This window comes from Meriones unguiculatus, chromosome 20 (assembly GCF_030254825.1).
Source record: "Meriones unguiculatus strain TT.TT164.6M chromosome 20, Bangor_MerUng_6.1, whole genome shotgun sequence".
NCBI classification, from domain to species: domain Eukaryota; kingdom Metazoa; phylum Chordata; class Mammalia; order Rodentia; family Muridae; genus Meriones; species Meriones unguiculatus.
In genome coordinates, this window is record NC_083367.1 from 20,833,912 (window position 1) to 20,847,638 (window position 13,727).

General features: G+C 40.9%; 1 protein-coding gene and 1 pseudogene across 3 annotated transcripts; one reads left to right on the forward strand and one right to left on the reverse strand.

Moving 5' to 3' along the window:
- Nucleotides 1–13,206, forward strand: Il22ra2 (interleukin 22 receptor subunit alpha 2). 3 transcript variants are annotated; one of them, XM_060373223.1, is made up of 5 exons: nucleotides 1–86; nucleotides 2,287–2,461; nucleotides 4,868–5,046; nucleotides 10,222–10,391; nucleotides 11,296–13,206. In XM_060373223.1, exons 1-5 carry the CDS (start codon nucleotides 26–28, stop codon nucleotides 11,443–11,445), a joined length of 735 nt encoding a protein of 244 aa, XP_060229206.1. In that variant the 5' UTR covers nucleotides 1–25; the 3' UTR covers nucleotides 11,446–13,206. The 3 variants fall into 3 exon arrangements, with proteins under 3 accessions (XP_060229206.1, XP_060229205.1, XP_021507820.1); XM_060373222.1 differs by having other exon boundaries at nucleotides 3–86; nucleotides 2,284–2,461; XM_021652145.2 differs by having other exon boundaries at nucleotides 3–86; nucleotides 2,326–2,461.
- LOC110557640 (elongation factor 1-beta-like) lies at nucleotides 8,875–9,572 on the reverse strand (annotated as a pseudogene).
- Nucleotides 13,207–13,727: the final 521 nt, after the last annotated feature.

Consider the following 13,727-nt stretch of genomic DNA (forward strand, 5'->3'; position numbering starts at 1 on the left):
TTGTCAGACAGACACACTTGCAACCATGGTGCCTAAGCATTGCTTTCTAGGCTTCCTCATCATGTTCTTCCTGACCAGTGCAACAGGTAAGTGCAAAGCTCCTTTTAACTGGCCAGTTTTGAATTTGATCAAGACAGGGTTAGAAATGGCTTGGATAATTTTTCTGGACTTTGTAAGGTCACTAAATGGTCCCAGAAGACACAAGATCTCTGCATCGAGTGAACAGCTACATGGGTACCTGCATGAGATGAGTGATGAGTGTTTACGACAAAGGGGCCACTTTCATGCTAGAAAAAATATTCTCTCTCTCTCTCTCTCTCTCTCTCTCTCTCTCTCTCTCTCTCTCTCCCTCTCTCCCTTTCTTTTGATATCAAGTGATTATAAGAACAAGACACAGACCCTAGACCACGTAGTTAAAGCTGGGTTCCACCTGCCATTTGTAATATAGAAAGCCAGGCATTTTATGTAACGCCCAATTTACCTGTGGACTGAAGACTGTAGTTCACTGTAGAGATTTAGAGTTTAGGGTATACGCTGAATGCTGAGTTCTTCCACACAGAACAGAGGCCACAAACAAATGGTGTGTACAGAGAATTCTTCAAGAACATTGTAACAGGATGCACCTCTAAGAAAGGGCCCTGGAGTCCCAAGTCAGTAGATGGGGATCTCCCACTAAGTAGCTTAAACAGTGCCCACAACTGTGGGATTGTTCTGGGGGTCAGCATATATCAACCTCAGCCTTCACCTGACAGAAATATGTGAACTACAGTGGGCTATGCCTTTTGTTCTTAGTGGCAAGGACTTTTTAGCAGGAATTTGTGAGCTAGCAAAATGACCCTGCTTCCGCACCTGACCACACCTGTAACCTTGGGCATGACCTTGTCTAACTTTGTTGAGCCCGTTTCCATACCTGGAGACGCCTTGATAAAAAATATTTCTTTTATGTAGTTGTCTGGGGATAAACTGAAAAGATTGAGCACAGCTTCTGATTAATATTTCTGATCCTGTTCAATACATGTCAAGAAGGAAGAAAATGAGAGAGGCAAAAGCTTATTACTACTGTATCATTCTGCTTCCCCCATAGGCTGGTCTCATCTAGGTCTTTACTTTTAGGTTTCAGTAGTAAGAAGAAGGCTGTCGCATTAGCTTAAACACTTGCTCCTGGACAGGTTCCTTCACCTATCTAAGACTTGGTCTCTAGACCGTAAGAAGAAGACTGTGGCGGTACCTTTATCATGGAAGAGCTGGGCAAATTCAATGAGTAGATGATGGGGAAAGTCCTAAGTGCTTGGTGTGCAACAACTAACAAGTGAGTTGTTTCCGGGGAGAGCGGCAGCAGTGAGAAGCTGGTAGAAAAATCAAAGGAGAGAGTCCAGAGACAGGGGGCAAGGAGCCAGCCATCGTCAGGTCAGCAAGTCAACTCGGATTGGCTCTACAAGAAGTCATGCCTGTCTGCCCCTGAACATTTTTATGTGCTAAATAGGATTAAGCAAGTAATGATTTGGGAATATGGAAATGGACTCTTCAAGTCCATACCGCCATTCATGCATTGCAGGAGGCCTTCAAAACATGTTTTTAAAAAGTCAATAAAAATAACTAAGGGAAAAAAAATAACCAAGGAAACTATTCTTTTCTTCCTTGTTGGAAACTTTGGACCCTGAAATAAAATGTTTTTAGGAGTCTCTTGCCCCCATAAGATCAAATGCTGGTTAACTATGTCATATGATTTGAAGAAAACACAAATAATCCTGCCCAACAAAGTCTTTTCCTCTCCTACCTATGACTTCAGACAGCACCAGAGCCCACAGCAGGTCTCAGGTAAGTCCCCCAGGGCTGTAAATCAGTACTTCCAAATAACTCTGTGAGCACTTCAAGGAAACAGGTATGGGTCCCTCATTGCAGTCATTAGATCCCATTGCTATTTGGGAACAAACTAAGGACTGTATTCTTTCCATGAATTTCAGTTCCTCTACTCGTTGGGGAGTGCTGGAGGAGGGTGGTATCATTACCTTTTCTTTTCTAGTCTGAAGTACATCATCCTACAATTTTACCTTAGAAAAAGAGTATAGCTCAGTAGCAGAGAACTTGCCCTGAGTTCATTCACTGGCACTGATGAGAGAGGGGAGGAGGCTTTCACCATGCCTCAAAATCATCATACTGTAGAGTGAAAAAAATGTTGATTTCTAACTCTACGACCACTCCCTTTGCTTAGAGTGACCCCCACCCCCCACCCCAAGGGATTCCTGATGCAGAGATCTCATGAAACACTTCTGTTCACAACAGCAGTGCTCACAGAAATGGTCAATACTGTCCTTGCCACTTCAGGAACTCAGCCAGCCCATGTCCCTCTGAAGCCTCAGAAGGTCCAATTTCAGTCCAGAAACTTCCACAACGTTTTGCGCTGGCAGCCAGGAAGCGCCCTCAGCAGCAACGGCAGCGTCTACTTTGTGCAGTACAAAATGTAAGTAGATTCAGTCAGCAGAGAAACCACGGGGGAATGTGTTCTGGGGCGCGATGGGGTACGGGAAGGCGAACGCCTTGAGATTTTGCGTTCTTTGGTTTTTTGAAGAGTTTTTGGAGGGTTGAGAAGAAGCAGAGGTGGGGACAGAAGGCTGTCCTGTGACACAAAGGTATGATGATGTGAGCAGTCTTCAAGACGGATACTTCAGCTTCAGGGAGCCCAGGAAGGAGACCCTCAGCTTCGTGCATTCCCCTCACAGGACAGCATCTCAGTTTATCAAATGAGTGTTGGCAACCACCTTCTTAGCCCAGAGCAAGCACTCAGAGGAGGCCAGGATACTGGTGGTTGGACTTGAGGCTAAGACGAACGTTTGTAAATGTGTTTTTAATTGGTTAGGGTAGGTTTACTATCTAGAGAATTCTTTGCGTGAAGGGCTTTCTATAAGCATGCGCACGCACTGGGCCATGCTGTGGCATGACAGCTCCTTTTGCTGGATCAGTGTCACCACGGGCGCAATGAACTCCTTTCCTCTGTCAAGGGTGAGAAACAGTCAGTCCTGACTGGAAACCGGCAGGTTTCCTACTTAACATATTCCATAAGGTTTTTGAGGCTCTTCTTCCACTAAATAGTTTGAGGACTTCATAAATAATCACTGAACACTAAATACAAGACAAGAGCAATTACAGCTTGGCTTTCATAGGTCTGTTCTAGAAATCCATGGAATCTCGTGTAAATATGATCCAGAAACACACCCCTTACTACATGAATCCATCCATATACCTCCAGTTGTGGTGTGTGTGGTGAAGGGGGCAGGGGGGGTCTTTGCTCAGATTTTTCTATGATTAATTTCAAAAACAATATCTAAGAAGTTTACTTTTCTTTAGTTCTCTCTGTAAAATGTATTAATAATTTCAGTAAAAGTTTTTTGTTTTGTTTTGTTTTGTTTTTTCCTGTTTGGAAACTAGGTTTTTACCTAGCTGGAGAAGCTTTTGGCATATAGGAAATAGAGAACTATTCATGTTCCCTGCAGGCAATAGAAATGGGTCTAAAGCAAGCCCATCTGTGGCCAAAGTAATAAGTGAATTTGAAATTGTTCTACTGTGAAGCTAAGATTAAACTTGAAGACCTTGAAGACCCCACAGAACTTTAATCTGAAATTTTTTCAGAGTGTTTCCAATTTTATTTAAAATTCAGACCTCAGAGTATCTAGAATGATCCCTACCCCTACAGTATTTTCAACAGCAGGAGGCATGTGTATACTTCCGAGAACTTTCACTTGTTTGTACCCAATTTGTATGGCTTATAGTTACTCAACATCTCTACCAGTTTGAATACATATATACAATATTTTATAGTAAACGTAAAAGAACAAAATCAATCAGAACAGATGTGTTCCCCCAGCAAGGACAATATGTCACCCATCATCGATGACCCGGACTCACCAAACTGTGCTGCATTTGTGTGTGGCTTCTGTTTCTGTTTGTTGTTGTTGTTGTTTTGGGTTGGTTTGGTTTTGGTTTTCTGAGAGAGGATTTTCCTGCGTAATCCTGGCTGTCCTGGACTCACTTTGTAGACCAGGCTGGCCTGGAACTCATAGAAATCCACCTGCCATTGCCTCCCTGAGTGCTGGGGTTACAGGCATGCACCATCATGCCTGGCTCTTGTGGCTTCTGTTTTAATCCTGCCACCATGAAGCTGCTGTTATTATGTAGACTATGAAATACAGGGGCCAGCAATAGGGCTTATTCTATGGCTACAAGGTAAGTCCTTCAACCAGGGAGCCTTTCTCCTCAGTGCTCTGCATGCCATTGTCCATGGTCTTACAGCAATCACTCTGATTTGGGAGTAGTAGGAAGGGTGGGTATTACTCTTCCCTTTGGCTCTCATACCATCCCCTGGGCTCAGGTTGGCCTTTGGCTTCATCCCATTTTTTGCTGTGTTCTCTCTCCCAGTCCTTAGTACCAGAACTCACAAAGAAGTCCTCAGTACAACTTCTACTCAATTGTCAATAATTGTCATCACTTGAGATGGCATGTGATAGTAACTTCTCAGAACTGACCTTATAACTAACTCAACAACGAGCTGATGAGAAGTGGAAGGGGGAAAAATGACATTGTTGAGGCTTCAGACGTGGTAAGGATGTAGAGGGAGAATACTAACAATGAAAGCTGGTCCACACACATCAGAAGACATACACTGTTGCACATTAAAGAAAATAAACCCTTTTGTTAGTGAGGCAGAAGTCTCCAAAGTTAGATTTATCTTTCAGCAAGCTGACATCTTGGCGAACATGAAGAAACATTTGTATGTTCTTTAAGATAACATGAAGTTTCAATCTGTACTAAAAATGAGCACAGTGGAAGAACTGGAAAAGAAACCCACATCCTTGTGTTTTCCCATCCTCAGGTATGGACAGAGACAGTGGAAAGATAAGAAGGACTGCTGGGGGACCACAAAACTCTTCTGTGACCTGACCAATGAAACCTCAGGCCTGTATGAGCCATACTACGGGAGGGTGATGACAGCCTGGGCTGGGAGCCACTCCGCCTGGAGCAGGACACCCCGCTTCATCCCATCATGGGAAAGTGAGTTCCAGTGAGTTACTTGCCTTTGAACAACCTCTGGGTAGTTGGCCAGGCCATGCTATGCTGAGCCCCAAGCTATCCTCTTATGTGTTGGAATCCCCAGGTCTGTGCTAGGGACTCTTTTATTAGGCTTATTTGACAACCTTGGAAAACATGGGGGCAGAGGTTCAGGCCAAAGTCCCATTGCCCAGCTGACACACAAACTTTTGAAACTATTAACACCAATAAACTCACAAAGAACAACTATTTCTTTCATTATCTCAAATCTTTATCACTTCACAAATCGTCCTTTTATTTCCAGTCAATGTAAACAGTACTTTCTTTACCAAAAGTATGTAAAAATATTCCTAGTTCTAAGTACTAATGCTTTGTGTCCAGCAGACATTTACTAAATCTTGCTACCAGTATTTGTGAGAACATGTCCTCAAACCTAAACTTTCTTCTAGTTAACATCTGTAAAGGTTTGGCTCCCCTAGTCTGAAGACTTTGGGAGCTCATCTTTCTATCTCTTCTAAGTGATGCAATGTTCAGTTAGCTTTAAAGTTAGTGACTTGTGTTTAAAAATGCTACATGCACTGGAACTCAAGAGAAAGGTTATTTTTATTCATTTATTTATTTTGAGCTTTTTTAGATTAGGAGATGAGCAGAAGAATTAAAAAAAAAAACATCTGTGTTCTCTAGCATTTTTTCCCCTGGGCACAACTTGCAACACACTCCATAGGCAATTCTGTAACTGATGTAAAGGAGGCTTCATGGGTAAGCTGTTTCGTTCCACGCAGGGTACTCATGGGTTGTTCCTTATAGTTAAGCCTAGAAATGGGATTAAGTTCAAATATTCAACAAAGTCTGATCCATTAGACTCATCAGGTAAGAAGAACAGCCAGTCACTGTCACAGAGAAAAGGGGGCGGTGTTGCATTAACAAGGATTTAGGTTGTTTCTATACTGTCTCTTCATACACACACACACACACACACACACACACGTGCGCGCACACGCTTATACACACAGCCGTAGGGAGTGCTTTTTCAAAGCTCTCTGAAGGCAGAGCTTCACGGGTAGGAGGAGACAAACTCAGTGAAGAAAGTCTAGCTGGACTACTGCTTGGAACCCTTGGAAGGAGCCGCACCCTCTCCTCTGACTCCTCACTTCCAAGTTGACTCTCTCTCTCCTCCAACTCCTGAGGTTATGCAAACATCCTGTTTTGAAAAGCATGTCTCTAGGGTCTGAGGACAGTCTGTTCCTAGAGCCTGCTGTGAAAGCTAATGAGCCACCTGTATGCATTGGCACTTCCAATACTTGCTCTGAGAAGCACCCTGTCATAGTTCACTGAGCTCTTGACTCCTGCTGTCTGTCTTGAAACAAAGTCTTCATAAGGAAAATCATTATGATGAAAGTGTCATCAGTAATATTTCAATGTACCAGAATTTTTTGGATTAAAAATATATATGAACTTTGAGTATAGGCTAAGGCATATGAAAAAAATCAACTTGCTTCTTATTTATAAACTGATGGCATGACCACTCCATGGCATGATTAAGGGGAAAGCCTTCATCATATATATGAGAAAGAGACTGGCCAGAGGCATGTGGAAGAATCCAGAGCAGGTGAGGAGAAAGTAGTAGACCAAACATGATCAGCAAACTGGACCTGGCCATGGGAGAAGCAGGACAAGGAGAAGAAGGAGAAGCTTCCTTCTTCAAGAGGAGGAGGAAGGGAGGGAGGAAGAGAAAAAGAAAGAGAGAGAGAGAAACATAGAGAATGTTATGGATTTAAAAATAGCTTCACACTGACCACTCGAACACCAGACAGAAACTGATGGGAATTTATTGAACACTGAACAAAGACTGACCAGTCAAGGCCACAGCCTGGATTCAAGAACCAGACTGTGAAATCAGTCTGTTTCTAAGGTAGGGATATAGACTAAGCACCAAGCACTATCCCAAGCTTCACAAATTCTAATTTTGATCACATTATCAAACTTTGCGGGAGACCACATTAGCAGCTTTATGTTTTGTAAAGATCAAGTTGCCTATGTAGGTGGAAATAGATCATAAAGAGGACATTCCATGTATGTGGACCTATCTGCATTGCCCACGTGGCACGCCTGGGTTGGCTACCCAGAGGCTATTTAAGCTGTGAGCTGGCTTTCCCCAGGGTCAGATGATTGTTCAAGGTTCCTGAATAAACTGCATTGAAAAAAAATAAAGAAAGAAAGAAAGAAAAAAAAAGAAAAAAAAAAGAGGACATACAGGATGTGGGAAACAGAGGTGGTAGGCTACAGGATATAGGAAACAGGCTGTGGCTTCAAGTAGGATCATGAAAAGGCCTCTAGAAAATTACTATTGGGGGGTAGACACAGGGAGAAGTTGGTCTGCCAGAGAGTGAAAAGAACATGTAAAAGATGGCCTCTACATTTATCTCTGACACAGCTACATAGACAAGAGATATTTTTATGTGATTTCATAGGAAAAGAGAAGTTTTTTGGCATTCTAGGTAATCCAGAATGCCAAATGGGTTCAGTTTTTACTATGTCGAATTTAAGATGCTTGGAGCTATCCACATGAAATGGCTGTACAGATCCAGTACTCAAAACTAAATACACCTTCTGTTAAAGGCAGGAATCTATGAACTAGTCACATATACTGCAATAGACATTGGTAAATTTGGCTAGGAAAAGTGTGTTGAGTGATGTACCATTTTGTGAGGCTAGATGTTAAGGATATTTCACCAAAAGATGCCTGAGCAGGGAGAATTTTAGAAGATATGTAACAAATAGCCAAAGAAAGAGAAAGACGCTGACAGTCTGTAAAATTCACAAACACCATTGGGAAACAACGCTTTCAGGACTACATACTACCTTATGTAGATCATGAAAGGACTTTGCATTCAGCCCCTGTACAACAGAAATGGAGGGGAGGTGGAGAGAGTGGCTTGCTTATGTCAATGGGAGTTACCAAGTGTATAGCCCTGCCATCAAAATTAAAACGCTGGTGTTTAAAATCAGGAATAACACTAAATGATAAAAAGCCAAGACCGTGAATCGAGACATTAAAAAAACCAAGCTCTGGGTGCCCATGACTACGAGGCTACTTCTCTAAGCACACAAAGAATGAGCACTATCTAAATATTCCAGGGAGGAAAAAATTCACAATAGCATTTTTGTAAACACAGAGTCACACAGAGGAAAGCATGTTTGGAGATGCCAAATGTGATAATAATGTTAACTTCTTGTCTGGGAAAAATTATACCAGTATCACATTGTCCTGCAAAACAAGGTAGGACTGTTCTCCACAGCTGCCCGTGACCGTGACAGGCCTCTCTGGTCAGCAGAATTCAGGCCCTAAAATTCACAAGAGAGATTAAATCCCAAAGCTCTTGAGTGGATGAAGGGTAAATCCGGGGGGATTTCTTTAGCAAGCAATCAGATAAAAATTCAAGATGGCTGAAAACTCAATTTACTTTGGTTCCAAATTAAGTAGCCAGGGTGGGAGGGTGTTTATTAAAAACTTAGATCTTCCAAACACTTATAAGTTTAAAGAAAAAAAAATGATAAACATGGTGAACTTACAAAATACAATAAATATATATATATATATACATATATATATAAAGAGAGAAAGATTTAAGCTCAGAACAGATACAACTGAAGAATAAACTTATAAACTGGAAAACCGGTAGGACAAAACCCAAAACATTCATTGTGTTATACTGGAGAAAAACATGAAAAGCCAAGATACATGGCCACCAGTAAAAGTTTTTAGCACAGATACCAAATCAAAATTCCAGGAGAAAAAAAAAAACTGTACAAAAATCTGTATCCATGTGGCTAGGATATGTGTTTGTATATGACCTGAGGATGACTTTGTAGTTTGTTAAAAGCTGCCACACCCATGGACTGCAAGAGTCCTCAAAGGCAGTAACCTGCTCTTCCAGCATGACTGTTCTGGCCTTACTGTCTTCAGCTACACACTGGGTTTGAAGCCTTTTAATTCTGTATCCCGCTGGAACCAATTGAGCCGCCAAGCCGTCTGCCTGAATACTTCTGACACACTCCTCTAATCTTGTCATGTCTGTCTCGTCATTGGAAGTTTCACATCTAAGAAGGTGGAAGACTCCGCAACAACTGCGGGCCTTTTCGCTTTCTTTGATTCACATGGTGCAAGGCGTTCTTCTTGTAGCCTCTTTGCTTCTCCGCTTTCCTCCTCCTCATCGATCCAAACAGGTCAATGTCAGCGTCATCTTTAGCATCTCTGCTGCCTGTGGTGATTTTGACACTGGAGGGACCATCCGATTTGCCTAAAGATTTCTTCACTTCCGGCGGGCTGGCTTTTTCTTTTTGATAAGACTGGGTGTGATTATACCAACGCAGGGCATGATACAGGTCAGTGTGCATCGGACCAGGGACTGCCTCACGTATGCTACGTCTGCTTGTGATGGTTCATGCCCCTCATTGTAGCTCTTGTCCACCAGGTAATCCTTGAGTACTGGAGGCCGGTGGGGGTTTTCAGGTCTCGGGAAACTCATGGCATAGGCTGTATCCAGGAACCAGGCAGCAGCAGAGGAAAGGGGCACAAGAAGCCTGCAGCCAGTGCTGAGGTGGAGCGGGGAGGACAATAACTTTAAAGAATTATAAAAAATGTGACTCTATAAAGTGAAAATTATAATGATTGCCAAGTAAGAAAATTGCCACTGCAAAATTTTAGTGAATGTGGAATCAATTAAAATAGCAATGCTATTTTTTTTCTTTCTTAATAATAATCTGGCTATTGACAACAAAATGCATGAACCAAATATTCTCTTTTCACCCACTGATGCCCATAAAGCATGACATAATACTGTTGAATTAACTTATTAGCTACAAGTCTTTCGGTGGTTTTAAAGCTGCTTTCAAATTTATGTTTTTAAGAAACTAAAAATATTTTCTGTTCTAAGGCATCTCTCTGTATAAATTTTATACTTAATTTTATAAAGAAATCACCATGTTGCCAAAATGATTGGTAGAATTCTCTCAATAGTGAAATAGAATCATATCAGTCTTTTGAAATAGAAAAAAAAAACTATTTTCATAATGATTTTGCCAAAGTTCTGAATATAAAGTGATTTATCATGCTGCATCGTGTTAATTTATAATATTCTTTTGAATGCTTCATCAAAATTCCTATTCTTTCTCCAGCAAAACTTGATCCTCCAGTCGTGACCGTAACTCTAGTTAATGCATCTTTGCTGGTACTTCTCCGTGTCCCAGAGTTGCCATATATAAACCAAAATGGAAAGAATGCATCTATGGAAATTTACTATGACTTAGTATACAGAGTTTTCATAATTAACAACGTGCTAGACAAGGTGAGTTCAGATGAACTGGATCTTTTGTTCACTTAACAATTTGATCATATCACATGAGGGATCTGTCTCTTTGCTGTTAAGTTCCCAGATCTTTCCTTGTTTTTTTTTTTTTTTAATTATTATTCCATCTTCTCTGATAAGCAGTGAGTGTCTGTATCACCATCAGAAGTTATGTGTGTGTGCATTTCTGTGTAGTAGGTATTTATCTTTTTGGATAGTCAGCCTGCTTCCCTTAGACTTACCTGTATATCAAAAAGTTAATATTTCATTGTTTGTCTGTCATTAATATTTATTTCTATTAGCTTTACCCTCCCTGTTCATTTCAGTAGCTTTTGAATCACATTATTTAGTGATCACAGTCTTGCTGTGATAGTTTATATTGGAGAGTCCACTGCCAGCACCTTCCTCTCTAAGTCAGAACTCACTTAGTTTGAAGAAAGTTAAAAAATAAATAAGTAACTAAGAGGGGTAGTTCAGCAAGAAACAAGAAGCTCTCCATGACAGCCAGAAACAGGAAACAGGTGCTGCCAGACTTTGCAAGAATCAGAAAAAGGAAATAGGAGGGGAGGTCTGCAGAGTCCCTCTCTGTCTTGATCCTGTCTCAAGGGTCACATTTGCATCTCCACAGTAACCCCTACAAGTCCGCGCCATTTCCTCACTCAAAGCCCAAATACTTGAAACTGAGACTCTGGCTATGGCTCCATCACCCTTAGCCTTCAAAGAGACACCATGTGGCTTGACAGCCTAACCAGTGGCTTCACCCAGTTATGGCCCAGGGCTTTGGCAGAGGAGGTTTTTTCTGAAGATCATGATCAACACAACTCAATGATTTTAGCAAAGAAAAAGCAAATCAATGGGTCATTGGAAACCAATTATCATCTGATTTCTCTCCCCTTGTGTGTAGGAGCAGAAAGCCTACGAAGGGACTCAGAGAACGGTTGAAATTAAAGGTCTGGCACCTCATTCCAGTTACTGCATAGTGGCTGAATTGTATCAGCTCATGCTAAACAGAAGAAGCCCAAGAAGTGACAAGAGATGTGTGAAGATTCCGTGAACCAGTCTGAGGCGCTCTTCAGTGCAGAAACCAAGAGCACGTTGAGAATGGGATGGCTCATGCTTGGAACAGCTTTCTACACTTCTGTTTCAATTTTCGTACATCAGTGTCTACTCACACCTTTTGAAGGTTTCTTCATCAATGTTTTCATTTCTGCTTATTTCAGTTATAAAGTAAAGTAAATCTGAATAGATTCAAAAAGTAGAATTTAAAGGAGAGATAAAGAGTAAAGAGCTTGTGATGGATGACACATGTCTTTAACCTCAACATTGGAGAGGCAGAGTCAGAAAGAGCTCTGACTTTGGGGACAGCCTGGTTTACATAAAGAGTTTATAGGCTAACCAGGGCTACATAGTGGGATCCTGCCTCAATAAAATAAGATGGTAAGATAAAGATCTTGTATAAAACATAGAAGTTTATTTCTGAATATAACAACCCTAACAATAATATTTTCTGCTAAAATTGCAAAATAAAAATAAAGTAATAACAGGCATTTAACAAAATGTTGCAATAATTTTAAAGCATTATATATAAAAATCTTGCACCAATAATTTTTCACACTCTTGAGCCATTTGCTTTGCCACAGATACATTGATTTAATATTTTATGTGAATGAACATATTTCTGTACATTTCTATTTTATATGAATATATTCTTATTGTTTTATTTCTTATGTAGTATTCTACTTAGTGAATCAACACTTTAAAAATAACCTCTCATAGCTCTGAATTAATTTCTAGAATAAGATTTTCAACAATAGAGTGTAAATATTGAAGGAAATCTCCAAAATACAATTTCCCCTTAACACACAATCTTAGTAAGATTACCCTTTCTGGTTTTGTTTTTACTATTGCCTTAGAGTTTACCTGTATAGTCAAAATGAAGCATATTTTTTTTTTCACAACAAAGATGGAAGAAACATGTAAGCCATGCTGATAAACGGCTATTCAGGCAAAGGGGTCTCTCCATTAGCAGAATGGCAGTTTGGTTGGAGACGGTTGGTGCCCTTATAGGAAGCAGGGCTTGAAGCTAAAGACACACAGTAGATGCTTAAATTGCTTTTAAAATTATAAGGAAAATCAAAACCCTGTGAATCACACTACCTCTCCTGAGCAAAGATCAGGTAGCCTGAGGCTCAGAAAGTGGCCGGCTTTGCCTGGGCTAAATCTTTCTGTACCTCGTTGAACTTAGACTACCTGCTACTGAGGATATGTATGAGAGAACATTTGTAATCCTCACAAAAGCTGCTCCAAAATATAACTTTAAAAATATAATCAGTTCTTCTGGCTGCTTATATTCACAATGATAAATGGTTGTAGATCACTGAAAACACGGGAGAGATGTGAAAAGCAAGCATTGTCCCTGCTGTCAGAAAATACTGACTTTCACTCCTATTTTTGAACTATTCAAATTTTATTTCTTTTTGTGGAGTAGTACCTGGTTGGTTTGTTCTTTTTTGTTTTGGTTTTGGTACCTTGGGAAGGGTGATGACTTGGGAAGGACGGCCTCATCATTGGGAATCAGAAGCATATCATAGTGACAACATTCAGGTTGTGAAACTCAGCCTAAAGCCTCATTTGAATGTTGTCAGACAACAGAGTTTTGCTTTGATTTTGTTTGCTTGTGGTTTGCTTTCATGCGTGAGCTCAGCCATGATTACACAAGTATAAATTGCTTGGAGAAACATTACAATTTTCACATTCTTGATCATATTAAGAACAAATTGTCATAATACTTCAATAAATCTCACTTCATACTTTACACATTGACGTAGCTGTTATTTGGTGTGAGTCTGTCTGATGAAATCCTGCCTGGGCATCATGGGCTCACAGGGGTTACAGCCAGAAAGGAGCTCTGCCACTAAGCCTCTGACCCTCACTGAGCAGCAAATTTCAAGTAACATGGAGAACCGTAACTGGTCAAAGTGCAGAAGGTAAGAAGATACTGAGGAGTGCTCAGCCCTAAATGGGACACTCACACAAATTTAGCACGAAACCATCCCCCAAGAATTTTCTTCACCAACACAGTGGCTGGGGCAGCCTGGGCATGATACAGAATAGGCTCGTTGTTGAATTACCACTGCTTACAAACATCATTATTCTAGCACGAAGTATCACATCAAAACCTAATCCTGACGCTGTGATCTTTCCAAACATCTCTTGTAACTCATATGTGAAAAAATTGAATGTGTGAGTCACTGAATTATCCGTGTGTAAATATACTGCTCACGTGGAGACACACTAGCCACCCTCTATCCAGAGCACAGGCTGATGCCTGAAACC

Coding starts and splice junctions, on each gene's coding strand:
- Il22ra2 (XM_060373222.1), top strand. CDS start 26: ATGGTGCCTAAGCATTGCTTTCTAGGCTTCCTCATCATGTTCTTCCTG. Junction 87..2,283: donor CTTCCTGACCAGTGCAACAG/GTAAGTGCAAAG, acceptor TGTTCACAACAG/CAGTGCTCACAGAAATGGTC. Junction 10,392..11,295: donor TTAACAACGTGCTAGACAAG/GTGAGTTCAGAT, acceptor CCTTGTGTGTAG/GAGCAGAAAGCCTACGAAGG.